Source organism: Argentina silus (assembly GCF_951799395.1).
Source record: "Argentina silus genome assembly, chromosome: 1".
NCBI classification, from domain to species: Eukaryota; Metazoa; Chordata; class Actinopteri; order Argentiniformes; family Argentinidae; genus Argentina; species Argentina silus.
In genome coordinates this window covers 29,621,395-29,639,821 of record NC_139655.1, presented here as the reverse complement: position 1 = coordinate 29,639,821, position 18,427 = coordinate 29,621,395, and the positions used below count along the sequence as shown (strand labels likewise).

The 18,427-nt window shown below is 41.1% G+C and overlaps 2 protein-coding genes across 2 annotated transcripts; both read right to left on the bottom strand.

The window, feature by feature from the left end:
* Window positions 1–2,257: 2,257 nt before the first annotated feature.
* On the bottom strand, window positions 2,258–7,452 carry ppp1r42 (protein phosphatase 1, regulatory subunit 42; the record flags this gene model as incomplete). Its single annotated transcript, XM_083682133.1, has 8 exons — window positions 7,289–7,452; window positions 7,036–7,202; window positions 6,631–6,769; window positions 5,784–5,900; window positions 3,848–3,965; window positions 3,535–3,666; window positions 3,184–3,316; window positions 2,258–2,345 (listed from the first exon to the last, which is right to left on the bottom strand). The coding sequence occupies exons 1-8, from the start codon at window positions 7,418–7,420 to the stop codon at window positions 2,258–2,260; spliced, it is 1,026 nt and encodes a 341-aa protein (XP_083538259.1). The 5' UTR covers window positions 7,421–7,452.
* Window positions 7,453–12,200: 4,748 nt separating this feature from the next.
* Window positions 12,201–17,202, bottom strand: cops5 (COP9 signalosome subunit 5). The gene is made up of 8 exons (XM_083675090.1): window positions 16,902–17,202; window positions 16,360–16,594; window positions 15,897–16,025; window positions 15,359–15,424; window positions 14,985–15,070; window positions 14,682–14,793; window positions 13,663–13,811; window positions 12,201–12,494 (listed from the first exon to the last, which is right to left on the bottom strand). Exons 1-8 carry the CDS (start codon window positions 17,036–17,038, stop codon window positions 12,404–12,406), a joined length of 1,005 nt encoding a protein of 334 aa, XP_083531216.1. The 5' UTR covers window positions 17,039–17,202; the 3' UTR covers window positions 12,201–12,403.
* Window positions 17,203–18,427: the final 1,225 nt, after the last annotated feature.

Here is an 18,427-nt window from a genome sequence, read left to right as displayed (position 1 = left end):
ATGCATGGTAGTCTAGAACTTACCTTTGAATTTCCCCAAAAGCGCCGTTTCCAGAAACGACATGAAGGCAATGCAGACTTCGCTGCTGCTACTCGAAGGAGAAAAGTAGTCCAGCTCCAACTCCACTTAATCTTTATAAAGAGGCGCGGTCGTGGAAGAAGGTGCGCAACGGTCCCTGTCCGCGCGTGGAGGACTCACCTGAGTGTGCGTAAAGGTCTCTGGAGTCTCTAATTTATTGGATACACAAAGAGCTGACAACTGTTTCACTCCGGAGTAATTAATCACAAGCCCTTAAGACTCCATGGCAGTGGGAGAGACTCCCTGCTCTTTTCTCTTTCGCAAGTTATTTCTGTCGGAGGGGAGCAGAGAGACCCGTTTTCAACGCCAGAGGCAGCATTTTTTCAATCGGATTTTGGGGGACGTTACCTCTCCAAGTATAGGCTACTGACCACAGATATTTTCTTACATCAATAAAGAGGTCAAGGAAATGTTATTGAATTGACACTCTTTATAAACTGTAGTGGTTTATAGGACACTTGCTTTCCTAGTCCGTTGTCATGCCACCACAAGAGGGGTTAGGCTATAGGCTATAGCCAATGCCTATATAAACAACCTACTGTATTTTGGTGCTAATAATACGTGGAGCAGACCACGATGACAAGTTGACTAGGGTAAGGTGATATGCAAAATATTTGACTAATTGCCAGGGTGTCTTGAGTTGCAGGTTGCAATACAGTCTCATTTTCGGAGGAACAGCTAATAAATAAACTCTAAACACTGCAATCAACAGGCATGCATGAGGAAACTCTTTCGAGACTCATAAATTAATCACTCTGATTTCCAGGGTCCGCAAACAGAGATGTCGCCAAATTAATGAATGGAATTATTCATAACATGCATATCCTCGACTGTTCTTAATAAACATTGTTTTTGTAAGGATGAAGTAACAGTATTGCTCTGGGCCACTAATTATGAGGCAAAGCAAAGAAGGTTAAGTAAGCTTCGTTTCCTAATTACCCCACATCTTTCTAGGGTTATACACTAACATGGTTTTAAAAACCCATTCAGACGTGCGCAGGGAATTTAAACAATAATAAGCGAATAAAACAGTAATCCACCAATTTTACTCCTCTCTCAGCAATGATTATATCCACGTCATTTTAGCTGGGGCACTTAATTTTTAAGCTATTTAAAAAAATCAATAATATGACTTTGGTGAGGGGACATAATTGTTCTTCCCCTCAAAGGATAGCCTAAATAATTGTTTTTGTACCAAGGTTACAGAAATTAACACAATAACAATGACAATAATCACAACATACCATTGATTAAATAAGCGTACAAACCCATAATATGAATCAGTGTCCCAGAAAACAAACGGACCTTTAGCGGAAAAACTGACAAAAATACAGTGACAGTGCGCAATCATATTGAAAGTGATTTTAATTTCACTATTTAGTCCCTTTACTGATGGAAAAATACAAATGTAATTGAATTTTTGATATGGTTGACTTATTTAACATAGACATGGTTAGGGGATAGAATTGTTCTTCCCCAAATGTATTACAAATTATAACCTCTTTGGGAATAAACCTTTTCATTAATGCCAAAAATCTTCACATTCAAGAAACAAAACTGTGTGCAAAACCACACTATCTCACCACTGGAACATGAGCACACTTCTCTTTGGCATTCTGGGGATTTCATAGATAAACATCTCATATCTTACACTCAATGAAGGCAGTCCATTTTAACATTCTTATGGTACACAGAATACACCAAATAGGTGATACCAAAAAGCACTGACTGCAAAATATCAACGTCTCTTGCAATAAGAGCTAACCAAACTTACTTTTATTTACACTGCATGACATTTGATATCAGACATATGCTTTTATGAACTCACATTTAAGATGAGGCAGCCACTGGTACTGTATGTCACATTCAAACAGACTCCATCAACATAGGCAAAGAGGTCATAATAAATACAAAGAGCCTCTGCAAAAATAGACACTGACAGCAAAGACAGCAAAGTGACTGACTGACTGACTATAGGCTCTTTTCTATTGAGTGTGTCAGGGGACCATGTGCTCCTAATGCACGGTGGCAGTAGTAGCAGGCTCTGTGCTGTGTGCGTTGGGTTAGGGTTGGGTGTGAGAGGGTCGTCTGTGTGTCTGTGTGTGTCTGTATGTGTGTGTCTGTATGTGTGTGTCTGTGTGTGTGTGTGTGTGTGTGTTTTTTAATGGAGCTGGCCGTCTCACAGAGTCAAGTGGCTTCGGATCTTGGGTGAGTCAGCCACCTCCCCGAGCAGCCCTGCACTCACTTGGATCTTCATGTTCGGTGTCCTGTAAGAACAGAGAGAGAGGAGACCGTTACCAACCAAAGACCACCAGCACCTTATCGTCATCCATGACTACTATTCCTCTAGATGATGAATGGTCAGTGTGTGATCATAAGCTTCTTCATATTTCACATTTGAGTGTATTGAAGAAATATTTATTGAATATTAAGATGAGAGAATTAAGTAAAATGTTAGGGCAAAAAAAGACCCAAAATGTACAGTTGCTATTCCTATTATACCAGAGGTTAACCCCAGACCCACGGCAGGGGGAGAAAACCGTTTATTTGCTTGAGAGAAAAAAAAAAGAAACATCTGAGATGGCGCATTTGACAAATAGCAGGCCATTCGTCAAGCATGTAGAAAAAAGGTCAGGAAACAAGCTGTTTAGTGAAACATGTTGATGTTCAAATCACTTATTTCAATTAAATACACATTCTCTCATTCAAACTGAGATATGAATTTGGCTGTCATTGTTGTCCACTTGAAAGGAGAAAATCATCAATTACCACACATGGGTGGTGCAGAGCCACTGTATTCACAATCTGTCCAAAACGTTTTAAAACACTTAATGCTTCCATTGTTTTCTTGCATTGCATTTAAACATAATAAAACTGTCTGTAATAACACATTGCAAAATAAATAGTCTTCATTAATACATTGACATTTAGACAAGCACTATTGATAGCCCAACCTGAGACGTATACTGCCTCAGAACACTTTAGAGACCTCTCTTCTCACAATGTCCATCTATCTGTAAACTTCAATCTTTTTAACAGTCAACACATTTAAATAAATACTGTGAATGTGAGCTGGGTGATCTAGATGGTTTAGAGTGTTGGTACCTCACTGCTCCACTGTCCATGTGCGCGTGGTCTGAGCAGACTTTCACACCGGGTCTCCCACACTCTGGTGGCCTCCTCTTGCTCAGGACGTAGTTGTAGGTGTATGCAGGATGGGGGCCCATGTTAAAGTCAGCTACAACACAAACAAAGCCAGTCGCACGCACACACGCACGCACGCACGCACGCACGCACGCACGCACGCACACACACACACACACACACACAAACTTTTTGAGTCATAGACATAGACGTTCACTTAAAAAAACCACTACGTCTTTACTAGGAATAAGATATCGTAAAAATAATAAGACAGAATATGGAAAAAGTCTATAGCATTTCATATCATCTTACCAGTGAAGGGATAAGTGATCTGTCCTGTCATGATTCTTTCATCTTTCAGTTTTTTCTTGGCATCTTTTGATGCTTTCCAGTTAATTAGGAACTGCCTGGACAACTCATTAATTTCTTTCCCATCAAGTTCCTCTACAAAAATAATATTTATAAATCATTTCCATAATATACAGTTTCATCATGTGTTAAAGACCTGATATACCTTTCAAACATGTGCAGCCGAGAATGAGGTAAAAAAACAGAAGCAGTTGAAACATCACGGCGAAAAGTGTACAGTGAAATTACAAAGGTCAAAATATCATGTATTTCTCACCCAGTGTTTTGCACACAGTGATCACTCTGTCTCTGTACTTGGGTTTGTGGCACAGAGGATTTCCACTCAGATCCATTTGATGCAGCTGAGGCCAATGGCAGAACACCCCCTCTAACTCCTGAAAGCACACAAGACAGAGACTTCAAACACAAACTCAGGGTGAACACTACAAATGTAAAAGGTGACGCCCGACATCACTGTAGGGGCTCTGTCAGCATGACCAAGGATCAGAGTCGTAAACGGCCTGGTACTATGAACAGTAAAACAACCTCCTGCATATATTACTATCTCAATGGACTGTACTCTTGACACTCGAAAATGTGTAATAATGATCTTGGAATCAGAGAATCTTACTAAGAACTCATGAAATGAAGGTAATAGTGAAAGGCAAAAGCGAATGCTTGAACAACCCATCAGCCTGTTTTAATAAACACTGTCGCTGGTGTCGTGTGACTAACATGTTTCCCCCTGGGCCGGTGTGGGGCTGGCTCCTCCAGCGTGTTGCCTGCAGTTGTATGTTTATCTAAAGGCACATTAATCCAAGCCTGGAAATATGAATACTCTCTGGACACGCTCTGATTGTTCATTGCCTTCCTGTCTCGACCAAAGCGCTTCCACTTTTCCAGCTTGCACTGCAATCAGTTCAGAGGGGACCCCAGAGCGCCACGCACTCCCAGGCTTTGATAAATGATCGTGTCAGGGCCGTCACTCAGAAGGGCCTCGCTGAAGAGCAGCCCAGCACCAAATTGCCCCCCACGCGGGGGTGCGGAGAGCAGCCTGGGCTGGGTGTCCACTGGGCTGAGCTAGCCCCCTCAGCTGGACTAATGATGGGCCAGATATGAACCTGTATTTGACCAGCTCTTCGATTCCCCTGTCCTCTCTGCTCATCTCTGCCCAGCTCACAGCTAACCGCCCCGGCAGATCCTCCACATTTGTCACCCCGGCTGACTGCCTGTCATAATCTATTTAAAAAATCCATAATGCTTCCTCTGGATTCTGACCAAATTGCGTTGAAGGAGGAATTGATCCTTTGGGGTGATGTCTTTGCAGGATCGATAGTGGCAGTGGGGTTGTATAAATTTCAGGAGATATCTGCTAAATATGAGAGCTCCCTCTGACACGTGTACAGCAATTACCTGCAGAGGGGTGCTCAGCGGAATATGATTTGTGTTGAGTGCCAATGTAACCCACAGTAACCGTGTGCTTTCAAAGCCGTGTCCAAACGTTACATCGCGTGGATGGAAGATAGACATTTTCTTTACAGAAATTCAACCATCTAGCTTTTCAGCTAACACATCCACAAAGGAAGGGGGGGAAAAAAAGTCTCAAAATCCAACAGCAGGTCATTTTTCAAGGTCAACACAGGGAGCAGAAACCATATCTCTGCCACAAAATGAATCTCCCATAAAGTTTTTTTTTGGGGAGGGGGGGGTAGGGGGGTGGGGGGTGGCGGGAGTATCAAATGCAGGACTCTGAGGGAAAGAGGCAAAATCAGCCTGCTAAGGAAGGAGAGAAACTTGCGCTTGTTTAAAGCTGTCAGCGAGGACGCTCCCAGGGGACTAGCCCGCTGATTTGTTGAATAATTCTGACCCTGTATGCGTCGCAGAGACTGGGAACCTCTGGCAGGATTTGCAGGATTTGGTTCTTTAGCACCCTATTCTCCATATCATTTCACACATCAGTGCATAGAGCAGCAGTGCTATGTTAATGTTACCCTGATCAGCTTGTAGAGATTGTGTTGATATGAATACACAATGCCCTGCATAGTTGCTATGATGTGGTGTGCTTTCTTGTTTGATTGCAGAGCACGCACACAACTCCAACTTTAGCCATGTTGGGAAAGTGTGGAGTGAGTGTTGAAGTTCTTGGTCAGCATTCGTTCCATCAAAAGAAGTGGTTTGATCAGTAAAACTGGAGTAAAAACAGTCAAACTTACCTGCATGTCCTGTAATTGATTGTCTGCAGCAAAGAAATGTGTGAGTTTCTTTAGAACTGAAAGATCTCTGATCTCATCAATGTTGTTCTTGTTGATATTCAAGACACACAGAGATTCCTGTAAAAGAGAATACATTTTGGTAAATACAATGGCAAAACATTTCACACCAACTTTGCTGAATATATCTCCTACCCTATCGTGTAGTGTCTTGTCTGGAAAACAACTGCTGGTAAAATGTCATATTCTTACTGGTTTGACTGTAAAATAGTTATTAAAAATCTAAAGTGATATTGTTTGACCACTGCCATTTAAATTCAATAGTCTTATTTCTGTAAGCTCCTATAACGGGGCATTTATAAAAATCTGGAGCTCATACATTTGCTCTGCAATTTCTTTAATTATCTAAATAAACCAGAATTTCCGATTCGCAGTTTGTTTACTCAAGGCTTGAGTGGTAAACAACCCTGGTTGATCTGTCAAATGAGAGTGGGACAGAGCCCTCTTTGACATCATTAAACTCAGCACAACACTGCTTCTACAGGGATCTGTGGCCTTGTGGAAACCTGTGACTTTTCCAAGGACATAATGCTAGTCATTAGTAGTCTATATATGGTCTGATAATTCCATAAGGGGAAATATAGACGTTACCAATACAGAGTACAGGGATCTATGATGGAATCCTGGGGCATTGCCGGCATTTCAGTTGTGGTGTAAAGTGGGGCCCTTCAACCCCTGTAACCACCATTAACCCAGATGATTTGTTACTCTCACTCTCATAATCATGTAGAATGATCTGTAAATCACCAGACAATGTGCTACAGTATGTTGGTCAGTGAATAGGTCTTACAGCGAGGGAGAGGAGGCTCCTGGGGTCAAAGAGCAGCTTCTCTCCACGCGGCAGCCTCTGGCCCTCCAGGTGCAGCTCTTTCAGCTCCCCAAGCTCATCTAACCCCTCCACCACCGTGATGCTGTTCCCTCCCAGGTACCTGGGGCATGCACACACACACATACATACATACACACACACACACACACACACACACACACACACACACACACACACAGGCATGTGGGTATACACACGCACGCACGCAGGCACGCACGCACACACACACACACGCACGCACGCACGCACGCACGCACGCACGCACGCACGCACACACACACACAGCCAAAGTTGTGGATTGTTGTCACCCTAGAAATAGAAGCCCTCATCCTCATTTACACTGGGTGCATGTGACATCCTACTCACAGTTTAGAAAGCTTCTGCAGGGAGGAGAGGTTCTCTATATGAGTGATGTTGTTATTCTGCATATACAGGTGAGTGAGGTTAGAGGCAAAGCTGAGGTTGCAGATCTGTGTGATCTGATTGTCATACAGATAGAGAACTGTGAGGTTTCTGCACATAGAGAGATCATCCTGAAACACAAAACATAATCCCACTGTTAGTACTTGTATGTACTGTGTATTGACAGTAGTTTATCTAGTAGTAAGATGGTACTTACTATGTCCTCTATGTTCTTGTTGGAGAAGTTCAGGTGAGTCAGTTTCTTCAGGTACTGTGGGAGGGAATAGCTTCTCTTGTTTTTGAAGTGGTTGCTGGATTTGCCAATCAGCTCCATGGTCAAGCGGACCATGGTTGCTCGTCACGGAGAGTGCTTCAGAGTGGATCTTTTTCAGCTTCAGCCAAGCGTGCACCGAACAATGACCAGGAACGTCTGTTGAGAGGAAGAGGAAAACGGACACAAACTAGACATACTGTATATCAAAAGGAAGCTCTGCCACAGAAAATGACACATAATTCAAGGAAGACAAATCTAGCCTATTTTCCCAATAAAGGTACTGATTGAAATAAAGGACAATGTAGCCAATTCACATATCAAAGGTGTGAAAATTGAATGCTGACAGCATTTGTCCCAGTCAACACAAATAGGTATAATTGATGCCAAAATCATACAATGTTGTCATGCTCATTACTAGTAACTCAGTCCAGATAAATGAAGGGCAAAGGTAAGATGACCACTCAAATTGTGGTAATTAGATCAGTCTATTCCCCGAGCAGGCCTGAAGGACAATCTCCTGAATACCCCAGGGGTTATGTATTAGCTTGACCCCAAAACATCTAAATTCACTCCCAATGAAGACATCAAGTTAGATTACAGACTCACCAGTCACACACACCAAGTAGTCATAACTGTCCTTATGACTGCATGTGCTGACATATCCTTTTCTTTAGAGAGGAATTCTGTCTCCGTGCCAGACTTTCCTTACACACTGTAAACATAGAGAGAAAAGTGTGTGTGTATGTGTGTGTGTGTGTGTGTGTGTGTGTGTGTGAGAGAGAGAGATCAGGCCAGGGTGTGACAGCAGGACTTTTCTACACTTGATCTCAAGGCAGCTGTGTCAGACATGGAGGACCTCTGTTCGATTGCATGGGTTCTACCCTGGCAACAGCAGAAGCACATTGATGCTCTTGGGACTGGACGGACAGCAATTAATCATGATTCATGCCGTGGTCAAAATATGACACTATAAGGCAAACACAAGGGCTAATGCATTGCGTAACGTTTGTTATGAGATACGATACTTAGGTGATGAAATAATTACGCCAATAATAGCATACAATAGCAATTCAAATAATTATCTTACAATTCATTTAAAATTATAATATTTAAATATATATATATATATTCTAAAATCGTATTCAAGGGCAGGCATTAATGCATTCTCATCTTGGCACACAACAAAATGTTGTCATCAAGCTAACCTGAGCTAGCTCGTTTAGAGACGTGTGTTGTTAGCTAGTTAGCTAAGTAAGTTGGTCAGGCTAAAAACAAACGCGCAAAGCAGACAGACAGCTTCTGAAGCTTTTATCTGAGATCCAGACTCACCTACCTCCGTAGTGTACACATGCACGTGTGTCAGAGGATGAGATGTGAAGGAAGTTCACACACTGCAGTATCGATATCCTTGTTTGGGAAGGATGGTCAAAAAGGTTGCCATGGAGACAACACGCCAAGGCCCAGGGCAGTCCTGCGTGCGTGGTCACCTCCACCCAAGCACACTGCTCAACCTATGGATAATGTGAGGTATTATAAACATGGTAATAATAATAATTATAATAATAATACAAAGAACTATATCTAACTTGTTTTCTAAGGGTGGGCCGTTTGTTACATTCTATACACAGCTACAGTATCATGTCAATCAAATGCACGCAGCATTTTTCCTATAGCAAAAAAAACACTAGACAAACAAATACATGAGTCATCTGAAAAATGACTAAAGCTGTTACTTAAAACTTGGGGACATAAATGAATTTCTCTTTACTTATAGTTATTTCTATTAAATGTGGACCCAAAGTAATTGGATCTAGAACAAACATAGGAATTCACAAAGGAAGTGGTAGATGAATTACATGGCTTTGGCAGAAATTAATTGGCTGTGCAGTAGGCTACATTAGATTATTGTACAGTCAGCATGCAGGTAAGAAAACAAAACATTTCCTTTAGATTGTTCATTTTGCTGTGAACCATAAATCAATATAATGAATAGGCTGATCGTTTAAAAAGTACTTACTTTAAATGTTTGTAGTTTCATCAACAGCATTTGCATGAGGTAGAGTAGGCCTAATCAATGTTTTGATTGATCATACTCATATTGGTGAAATTCATTTAAAATCCCCTGTCAATGATTTTCTCTATCACTATAATCAACATATACATACAGTACCAGTCAAACGTTTGGACACACCTTGCCAAGAGTGTGCAAAGCTGTCATCAAAGCAAAAGGTGGCTACTTTGAAGAATCTAAAATATAAACCATATTCTGATTTGTTTAACACTTTTTTTGTTTACTACATAATTCCATATGTGTTCCTTCATAGTTTTGATGTCTTCAATATTAATCTACAATGTAGAAAATAATAAAAATAAAGAAAAACCACTGAATGAGAAGGTGTGTCCAAACTTTTGACTGGTACTGTATACATACATTTTACGGGTGAATTTGGCCGTTTCTAGACTGAGTATTATTGGGGTATGGCAGAAAAAATATAGAATGAGCCAGAATCAAACAACGTATATTCCTTTCAGCACTTTCCATGCTTCAGAAATAATCAGACAACTATTCCATTCAAACATCATAAATCATGTAGTTCTTGATGTAACTCTTTAATGGTCAGCTTCTTGTGTGGTAGTAATCAGGGATAAAACTGTATTTCTTTCTAAGGAGAGATGTCAATTTTTTCTTCATGTCCAGGGCAGTGAATCACTTACATTACTAATACATTACATTTGATTTAACAATACATTTGTTCCCAATAAGTTCAGAGGCTGAAAACAGTTCACAGGGCATTAAGGATCACTTCAGAGAGATAACATATCAGTACATTTAATGTGAATAGATCTAAGGTACCAAACATGAAGTGAAGCCTAACCTGCAGCTGCTTTAAGGCCCTTAACTGAGGGAGTTGTAGAGAACTTGTACATGATGAAATCTGACACCATGTTGATCAGTTTCTCTAACTTTTTGAGCTGAATGTTGTCTCCCCTCTTTGCAGTCAAGATCACATTGCTCCGAGTAATAATGCGTATCATTCCTCATGGTAACATGGCGGGCCAAGATCACTGTGTGATTGGCTGGGCGAGCCTCAGCAGTGACCCGTGTATTGTTATATAATGTCAGGGCCCGGGCTTCCTGCGAGTGAGTGACCTGCCTCCACTTATGCATGCAGAGCACTTGGCAGGGAGGAAATGTAGAATGTAGTTCTGGGGCCTTTTTGTTTTACAGAGCTCCCCTCCGGGGTAGTGGGTGGGTTTCAACCCCCTTCACTACGCCACCTTTGTTGGGCTATTTCTGAGATCCAAAGTAAACAAAATATCCTTGGACTTATGTAGCTGGGTCATTTGTTCCACAGGGCCTATAGGTGCCCAGTGATACATAGCTATTAATCATAAGCCTTATCAATCTAATGCTCTCAGAACTCCATTTGTATCAGTATCAAATTATCTATGTTTGTTATTCCTACTCATTTTTGATGAACTCACCAAATGAGGTCGAAATCCACTGTAATTCTCGAAGGCTGATAGAAAAAAATACTGAATTTAAATTAAAACAATGCTAAATGTCAGTGGAACACAATACTATTGTAGGCTTTCGGTTGGGCTTTCATTGGAATTCACTTTCACTTTCTTCACTGTTAGTTAAACATTTAAATGTTCATCTGGTGACAATTTACAGGTCCAATGAGTTCAATATGGAATACTGGCCTTACAATTTTTAAATGATCATTCACAAACCCTGCACTGGGTAAAACTATTACAGAAATAACACATTCTAAATACTTCTTCAGCACTTTACGGTCAATCCATGTAACACATTTATAAGTCTGGCAAAACTACCATCTACAGTGCATTCAGTGGACCTTGTGAGAGGAAAGCCAAAAAGCTCTGTTAGAATCCACAAATTGCATTAAACATAACTCAATAGGTTTCTTCTTTCTAATAACACCGCATTAGGATACACACTTCCCATTATAAAACTGTAAAAATAATGTAAAAAAGTAAATCATTATAAGAATTTGTGCCAAAGCCCTTGTACGTGAGAAAATGCAGGCACATTCAATGTCCCTCCATTAGGGGTTCTCCTCTCTGCAATACTGTATCAAAAATATACATTCAGCCATTACAATACTACAAGAAAAACCAATCATGACATGAGATGGAGCCAGGGCTGCTGTATGTAAGAAAAGGCAGACTCTGCAAGTGTCCGCTTCGATGAAGAGCAGGCGCTCCGGGTGAATGGACTCCAGTGTGAGCCGCTCCCGTTTCTGTGCTGCATCACTGACGCAGCCCGGCTAGGCGACACGGCGACCCTGAAGGATTGTGTACCACAGAGAGACAACCTGCGCCAGGAGCTGCCCCGCGGAGACGTCCCATACATGCCAGCCAGTGTTTACGTTTGAGCCCATGCAGCGACTTGAGTTTGTTGTTCCATTATGTAATGCTATGACTGGCCAGAGTTTAAATGACTGGATGACTCGTGGTAGGTTTTGTTGTGAAGGAATGTAACCATGGTCTTTGTTAAAGTGTTTAGTTGGGCTATGATTGTGTGTGTGTGTGTGTGTTGAGAGAAGTCTAGCCAATGTGCCAAAAAGTCATGGAATATGTAAATATCATTGGTACCGTGTCCGATTGAACCCAAAGGACCATACATTTGAAACGTCTGCAAGCATTCAAAAAATAAGTAAAATACATTTATCAAAGTTGGAGGCAAAACAAATAAATAGGTGTAATCTAACATATTCACACTTTACATTCTCACTCAAGTCCAATTGTGATCAGAGGAAAATAATCAATTTTGATAAGCTGCCGTGAAGAAGCTCTCATTTATAAATGAAACACAGGTACAACTATAAACACAGGTACACCACTATTTATTTGCGCACATCTTTCATGTGTACATAAGTTGATACCATTCACACTAAAGAATAGGTGAAAACAAATCCAACAATCTTTCCTCAGAGGAGTGAGATGCTCCTTCTAACCACAAAACAAAATGCTAAACATACACAGTAAAACACATACAAGCCGGTGAACCTCATCTGGGCCATGTCGGGCTTAGTTGGCAGACGTGTTGATTTGATTGAAGAGTTTATCCTTTATGACTTGAGACATTAAACCATGGATTGCCTCAATGGTTGTCTTGCAGCTAAAATAGTCAGGAGACAAAAAGAGAGTTTAGTTAGTTTCTCTGGGGACTAGACAACATTGACACAGATGGTAAACAGGTAAAATTAAGATTAGGATATTTGCACTCAAAGGAAATCACAAGAAGACATCACAACCATTTTGGAATAAGCAGACCTTGAATAAATAGACATAGCCAGCCACCAGCTAAAATAAGTTATAGTTGAAGTAGGCAACTTTACACAAATATTTGTTTATTATATTTTGGTGACATTGTCTTATATGCAGTCAGCTATCAGTATGTAAAACATTCTGAGAGAAGATCCAACTTCTATGACAGACTCGCAAAACATTTCTACACTCCCAGCCCATCCAGCTAATCAGGACAATTTAGCATGCCAGTTCTCCAGTCAATTGGGCCAACATGGCAAGCCAGGTCTCCAGTGCAGGAAGCTGAAAACTGGAATGAAACGCAGTGCTCGCGTGCGTGATTGACAGGGTGTAAAGACGCCTCCTCATCTGATTGGCTGGAACGGTAGGGCGCTCAGAGATTCCGACATTTTTTAAGAGAGCAATTGCAGAGCAAGGGGCAATCGATGGCATGTAATGACAATTACACCAAACTATAATAATAATAAAAATAATATATATATATTATATTATATATAAAAATCTAGAAAGTTGCCTACTGCAGCTTTAAAAATCTTTCCACACCACACACAAATAATGCATAGGTGAAAATGTTTATAGAGGACCTTATGGAATTAGCTATGGGCCATAAACAAAAGTGAACACTCTATGCAGTGGCTCAAGTTAAAGCAGAGAGAAAGAAGGCACCAGCCCAGCAGGTTGTGATGGTATATGTACTGTATATGTTAATTGGGAAAATAACTTAAGATCAATAGCAATGACGCTGGTATCAATGTGGTCAGAATAATTGATGTCTCAGTGTATTCTATATATTGCACTAGGCCTACGTCTTTGTTTAACAGCATCTTAAACGGGTTACGAACTGTCAATAACACTGGCAAAAATGTCTATAAAAGTAACAGTAAAAAGGGCCTTATTGATAATCCGATCCTGTCAGATAATCCAGTCAGTCAATACTTGCACACCAGAAGAAAACATAGTGATGTACAATGAGGCAGGGTTCCTAATTAGCTAACCATTCTAATTTTAGAAAGCCTTACCTATCTCGTGTTGCTTTGGCCAGTTTGTCCTCGGACTTCCTGTCGTGTGTGTCCAGGCCCAGCATGAAGCTGCCTCTGCCGAGCTGGGCCTCAGACTGCTCCAGCTTCTCTGACAGATCAAACACCTGGCCTGTGGTGTAGTCCGAATTCTGGGGGCGCAGGGACCCGTGGACACACACACACACACACACAGACAAAGAGAGACACGCGGACACACACAGAGACACACACAGAGACACACACAAACAGACAGAGAGACACGCACGCGCACCCACACCCACACATTAATGAAACCATCAGGAACAGGTTCATGCACAATTTCACAACTAAACTTGACAAGATATTTTTCACCACCACCAAGACATTCATAAACTAGTTACAAATATGCCCAACTTGTTAAAGGCTTAAATGGCGTGCCAAGTCGCTGTGAAAGGGGCTCTGTAAGACGTTTGCCTAAGGTGAGGCCGTGTTTTCCATGGACAAGGTAATTAAGACACAATGACACGGGGGCCCCGATTGTGGTGACAGTGTTACAACTGACAAAGCCCTTCACCAATGGAGCAGCCGATTCTTGACATCTAGTCAATTCATCTTCATCCAGAATGCCCAGAGCCCAATGTTTGGATAGTCTGCTGCCTTTTGAGACTGTTTAGCCAAGCTCAGGACAGCGCAATGGCATCCACAATGGGAATTCACAAGGGGCTTTCAATCTCATAACGTATTGGCGACAAGGGAGATGATCCATGGTGAACCACAGAAGCATCTGTATCTCTACTTCATGAATGCGTGCCACTCCCATGTCAAAAAGGCTAGCATTGACGTCCAAACAGTCATATCAATTAGCCCTTGTATTTTAACGATTTCTGGAAAATGTAGGTAAGAAAAACAAACAAACACTGGCCATATAAAAAAAATGAATGAATTCAAATCTAAAATCAGAGGCATACAATGGTTATGTATAGAAGTGTTCTACAAATGTAATATTGCCTGATTTTGTGTTATGATATTGAAACCCTTACCGTGAGAAGACTTGAAGAGCTCAGAGTATTGACCCAATATTTATTCCAGAGAAGCTCCAGTAATTTACGGTCGAGTGAGGACTTGAAATAGGTCACCTCCAAGGCATAATACCTAAACAAATAAACAAAAACCCACACATTACAACAATCCTTAGTAAGGAAAAAAGTATGATATTACACTTCTATTGCAAGAAAATTACTTGATGTGTTTTAAGGTGTATTACATGTTACAAAATATATTACATTGTTTAAAGTATGCTTTGATTAATAAAAAGCATATTAATTCTCAGGATTAGGACTCACTGTTTGCAGTGCACCCCAAAGTCCTCGATCTTGTTCAGGGGAATCGTCTGATACTCTGAAGGTCCCTCATCGGGAGGTTTGTAACCCTGAAAACAAATGTGAAACATTTCCTGACAGTTAAAAAACTGACAATGAAAGATTACATACACGTACACAGTCAGCAAACCACTAATTAAAACGTAACAAACACATTTTCCAAAATCGATTGAAGGTAAATCAGAATAGTATAGTTAAATAAAAAACTACAGACCATACAGATAACAATCTGAATGATAATCAAGGAACCTAAATTTGCAGAAACATCTACAGCAATTATGTACCTTATTTCACACTTTAGAACAGGCTAAATGCTGGGATTTATGTTTCAACCATACCTTTGGGTAGGTTCTGAAGGCGCCAAGATTGACTTTTCCTGCAGATATGGTACGAGTGGGGTCGATCTACGGGAGAGAGATACAGTAGAACAGGAAAACGCATTCAGAGGTCAGACAACCCCTAGAGACCACCACAAGCTGGCCACCAGGAGAGAGTTTTTTTCTTCACTACCGCTGCCAGTATACTAAAAGTACACACTTAATTATACTATGCCCATGGCACTGAAGCTCTGTGAGACCAATGAAGTGTAAATAGCATATACTGTTACAAAAGCCAAATATTTGCCTGTGCTTCATGGAAGCCTACAACCATACATCAATAACCACTAAAAGGATGCCTAAACCTGATTGCCCCCCTTCTCAGTTACTCACCCGTGCCCTTGCACCCTCAAGTCTTAAAAGAAAACAAATGTACTGTCGTCTATTTAGGAAATAAGAGGCCAATGGACATCGGAACATGTGTGTTTTGGGGGGTACGGCACTATGGGCAGAGGTTGAAATACAAAGGAAACAAGGATTGATATATTACTGTACTTACCACAACAGCCACAAAGGGCTCCTGAAACTGCTGGTTGAGCATCTGAGTGCTGACATCGATGCCAGAGAGCCAGCAGCCGTAGCCTGGATGACTGTGGTACCAGCCTATGGCGTTCTCCAGCCGGCCAACCTAATGGACCACAGATGTCAGGCTATATCAGGACACGGCCAATCAAAACAGCTTCTAAATAAGAGGTATACTATGTTGAACTGTGATAGTTGCTGAAATATGTAGTATTGACATGACTGTATGATTAGATAACAACTGTCCGGTAGGCCTAAGTGTTAGCAGCATACATGCGTGCACTATTACGTCTTGACCCTTCTGTACAACCTGAAGTGCGATGGCACTGACAGATCACACAGGATCTTTTCCACAGGTAACAAACATCTTACCTTAAGCACTTTGAAATTATTCTTGTATAATGCGCTTTATAAATGTCATAGATTATTGTTATTATTACCTGTTTGGCATTCTCAATGTATGCGGCCATGTATTCATAGGCTGCAGCCTGAGCGTTGACTCGGGTCTCTGTGCCCTCTACGGGTAAGGCAAAGCTGTCCATGATATTCATGGTCTCTCCGTCCACCTTCCCCAGCATCAGCCCCATCACCTCCAGGTTTCCTCCAGACCTGGCGTGCATCACCATCTTCAGGAGCGCCAGAGCAGAGATCTTGCAATACTTGAAGTAGTGATGACTGTTGAAGAGACAACATTTTGACTTGAAGAAGTGACAACTGTCCGAAGTGAAGTGACAGATGAGGCCTAGTTACTGCAGGCTGCGGACTACATGCTAGTGTGCCCCTCATGTTACATTGTCTCACAGCAGCTAGATAGCGGTGTAATAACCCAGCCCAGAAAGGGGGGCCCCATATTCAATGTTGACATGCGCTAGTAGCAGTTAGCTAGCTAGCTTGCAAGCTAGACTGTTGCCAAAGAGATGCAATTGACACATTCTCATAACAACTCGTCCCCTTAGCCAAGTTGTCAGTACATTTTACTTACTCCTTCGTCCATGGCTTCGCAGCAAGGATTTCTTGTTGTTGTTTTTTGTCATATTTATAGATTTCATCTATGCTCTGAACTTCCTGCATACTGTTGGAAAGCTCCCATGTTTTCTGTGCCATGCTAGTCCCTGCCATGTTGCCAAACTAGACGCAAAGATATGCTTTGCTAAAATAACTATATTAGCTAGAGAGGTAACCAACAAATCCGCCAACAAATGTTCAATATTTCGGAACCTCTGATAATAACATAATCACAAAGCTAGCTATATCCCTTGTTCATCCACTCATTCAGGGAGCCATGACACTAGGCTGTACCATTGCGTTGGGCTGGGGAATATGCACGTTTTTTTTTTATGTTGTCAAAGATGTAAAAAGACGACACGAATTATTTCTGTTCAGTTAATGAACAAACTTAGGAAATTATGAAACACCATTTAACAGTGAATGGTTCTTAACAAACAAATCAAGCTTGTATATGTTACCTACGTTAAACCCCCATTAAATGTATGATTTAGTTCAGTCCAGAGCACAGACGTGATGCGAATGGAAATAGTGACATCTGCTGGGGGATTTCTAAAGTGAAATAATTCACTTTTTTGTCATTTACCCCTGAAACAAGTGAGCTGTTGCATTTGGTTTTGTAGGGAAACGTATGTCAAAATGGGAAATACATTTTTTTATTATTATTATTATTTTTGTTAGATCTCGCTGATGTCCAACCTGCTGCAGCTGTTACTTTCGTCTCACGCCCCTGGCTGTAAATCAATCGTGCTTAATCAACAGCATATCTGTCGGCTGGCCCCGTGCTAACTTCATTGTCTATTTGTTGGTAATAGACTGCTCACTGCGGTAAGTTATTATCATGATGCTATAGGCACATTTTTGTGTACACCTGTTGCTTGAAACATTTGTTATGTTTTCTGTCAGGTTTTAAAGTTATTTCAAGGACAATAAATTAAAGTTAGCCATAGCCCTTTCCTAGCCTAGCTAGTTTTGTGTGTGTGTGTGTGTGTGTGTGTGTATATGTTGCGGTTGCCTAGCAACGGAGTGATGCCCGGTTAGCAACCATAACTTTGTCAGATTTGTTTACGCAGGTGTCTCTTACAAATGGAGGACATGCAGAACGTCTTGGAAGAACAGAGGGAAATCAAGGTGCTGTAAGAACCTATTGCAATAATTCTAAGGATACCCATTTTTCCACTTAGCCACTGGCAGAGTTGGACTAGTTAGTTTGCTGTAGTTTTGTTGCCTGTAAATGACAGGCTTTAATGTGCTGTTGTTTTTCCAATTATTTGAAGTTAATGGTTTATTATATGTTTTTTCCGATTTGATTGCAATAGTCAAAGTCAAACAATATAAAGGAAATTGTTACTCCATCTGAAAGGACAGTGCTATCAACACAGAGAAGACCCCCGAACCCTAAGACAGGTGTGGTGTGTTTCGATGAATATCAATGCTCTATGGTACGTTGTTGTATGTCACTTTTAGTTCAGTGTTGGTATGCAGTGCTATTATCATGGTTTG